The 2,418-nt window shown below is 33.3% G+C and overlaps 1 protein-coding gene across 2 annotated transcripts in view; it reads right to left on the minus strand.

Moving 5' to 3' along the window:
* Positions 1 to 1,095: 1,095 nt before the first annotated feature.
* snap25a (synaptosome associated protein 25a) overlaps positions 1,096 to 2,418 on the minus strand; it is a 25,089-nt gene continuing 23,766 nt past the window's right edge. For both annotated transcript variants that reach the window (XM_016499334.1, XM_016499333.1), the window contains exon 8: positions 1,096 to 1,915. In XM_016499334.1, coding sequence (XP_016354820.1) covers positions 1,847 to 1,915 — 69 coding nt within the window. In that variant the 3' untranslated portion in view covers positions 1,096 to 1,846. The remainder of the gene's footprint in view (positions 1,916 to 2,418) is intronic.

Genomic DNA, 2,418 nt, shown 5'->3' on the forward strand with positions numbered 1-2,418 from the left:
TGTTTTGAAGAAACTCATCTACATCTTGGATGGCCTGGCAGAGAGTAGATTGTCTGAATTTACTCTGTGATATCTCATATCATTCAGTGGCATTTTTGACTCATCAGAAATGCATAACCTTCATAAAATGACTAATATGTGAAACGGTACTTCAATAGCTGAACTGGTAAAGCGTGACACTAACAACACCAAGACCGCAGTGTTTGATTCCCAGGGCACACATGCTGACTTCTAATTGTATGCTTCTGGTGAAACAATATGATTCAGGTTTGGCTCATTCAGCACTGCTGTTCTTGTCCCACAAAGCAGCGACAGTGAGGTTTTGCTTGAGACAATAATGAAAACCCACAGCGATTAGGGGTTTATTACTTTTAATCAATTCAGCTAGCTACAAAATGTCAACCACTTCACAGACTGACAGGATACAGAGGGAGTTTTAATATTACATGCGTTGAGGACATCAATCTCACAGTTTAACCTATGTGTCATTCAGGTTAGGTATTTATTTGACTTCTTATAATAACTATTCAACATCTCAAGTGATTTGGTGTGCATAGCTCTAAGTACAGAAGCAACAAAAAAACTGTTTTTTTTTTGTTATGGATTATTATAATTTTTTACCAATAACAAACCACACGGGGAAAGTAAACTAACAGGATACAAACCACACGGGGAAAGTAAACTAACAGGATACAGTATTCTTATAAAAGTAAGGTCTCTCAGAAATATGCGCCTTTGCTTTACATTGCAAAAGATTTATTTATTTTTTCAGAGCATCCAAAACCTATGATACAGTAAACAACCAGTCCCCAGCTTTCAGAACATAATTTTCTACAGCAAACTGCATATTCATTTTAGAAAACAAGTCATTTTTGCAGGACCACCACACCAGCCTTGTTTCGTTCCCATCACATTTTCTCTTTAATTCACTTTTGCATTATTTTGCAACAAAGGTCACAGTCTGTGAACATATATCGACTGAAATGGTGGCACTATTGCAAACTTGCAGTAATATGGAACGTTCCACTGTGTCCTAATACTGAGCATGCTTTTGTCAATTTTGCTACTGCCATGATTTTTTCCCCCCTTTTTTTGGTCATCTTTTTAAAACAAGTTTTATTTATAAGACGCTAAGATCTACCATTTGTCATGCATAACGCACAATTCACATCACTTGGAATGCAGTGTTTTTACTACTACAGCTACAGAATCTAGTTGCACATTGTCTAAACAGTAACTGATTATGGTTGTGATGAGGGATATGAACCAAGGACATTTATTGTAAGTGCTTGTTGTATTAATATCATTTGCAAAATCTTTTTTCCCATTCTTCATTGTCATGACAACATCAAAATAAGGAGCATGACAGTAGCCGAGTGGTGTGACACAGTTTTACCAAGACGATACTGAGATATACTGAAAAGGAAAGACAGCTTGTATAGCATTCCTATATAGTTCCTCCAGCAAAAATTCTCTCTCTCTATATATATATATATATATATATATATATACACATAGGCTATATGTTTACACATACAAGCGGATATATGTATACATACATACATACATATATGTATACAGGCAATAAAGAGAATAAAAACTTCACAAGTGAGTAAGAGCCATCGAGTCAGCACTATATACAACCTTTGGAAAGAATGATACAGAGTATAAGAAATCATTTTACGAGGACAATCATTGAAAAAGCTGACAGACGACACATAGAACGACATTTACAATGGGAGCCGGGTGATATGTGCATGTGTGCAAACCTAGAAGGTAAATACCATGATAAGCGCATTGCCTTTTGACAAACTGCACGGTTGGTAAAAGCAGGCAGACCAGAGGCCTAACCACTGCCGAGCATCTTTGTGGCCCTCTGGTTAGCTTCATCAATCCTGGTCTTGTTGGAATCAGCCTGAAATAGTTCAAACAGTGCTTTATTTAGCAACAATGTATTCATTACAATCAAGCCATTATATGCAGTTGCAATATATATAGTTAGAAATGTATATCAGGGTTATTATAGTAAACTACAAAAATATTATAGTAAACTACAAAAAACATTTTTTTACTTGAAAAAAATGTTAATTGAAAAAAATGTATTTCAGCTAGTTAACAAGGCAACATTTGTCATTTTCATTTAGTTTAACTTGATGTACTAAAATAACAATAAAAAACGAACAAAAACTACAATAGTATCTCAATAATACTAAAATAACATGTATACATATGTAGTTTCATTTTTAAAGTCAACATGAAATCAAAACTGACATTTAATTTATTAATGAACATTCTTATTATTGATGCATGTTGTTTCAAAGGATAAAAATATTCTTTTTTTATATAATGATATGAATATATAAAAAAAAATATAATATATAATATATAAAAAAAAAAAAGAAAAAAAAAGAAAAGAAA

The sequence above is a fragment of the Sinocyclocheilus anshuiensis genome, unplaced genomic scaffold (assembly GCF_001515605.1).
Source record: "Sinocyclocheilus anshuiensis isolate Anshui unplaced genomic scaffold, SAMN03320099.WGS_v1.1 scaffold1746, whole genome shotgun sequence".
NCBI lineage: Eukaryota > Metazoa > Chordata > Actinopteri > Cypriniformes > Cyprinidae > Sinocyclocheilus > Sinocyclocheilus anshuiensis.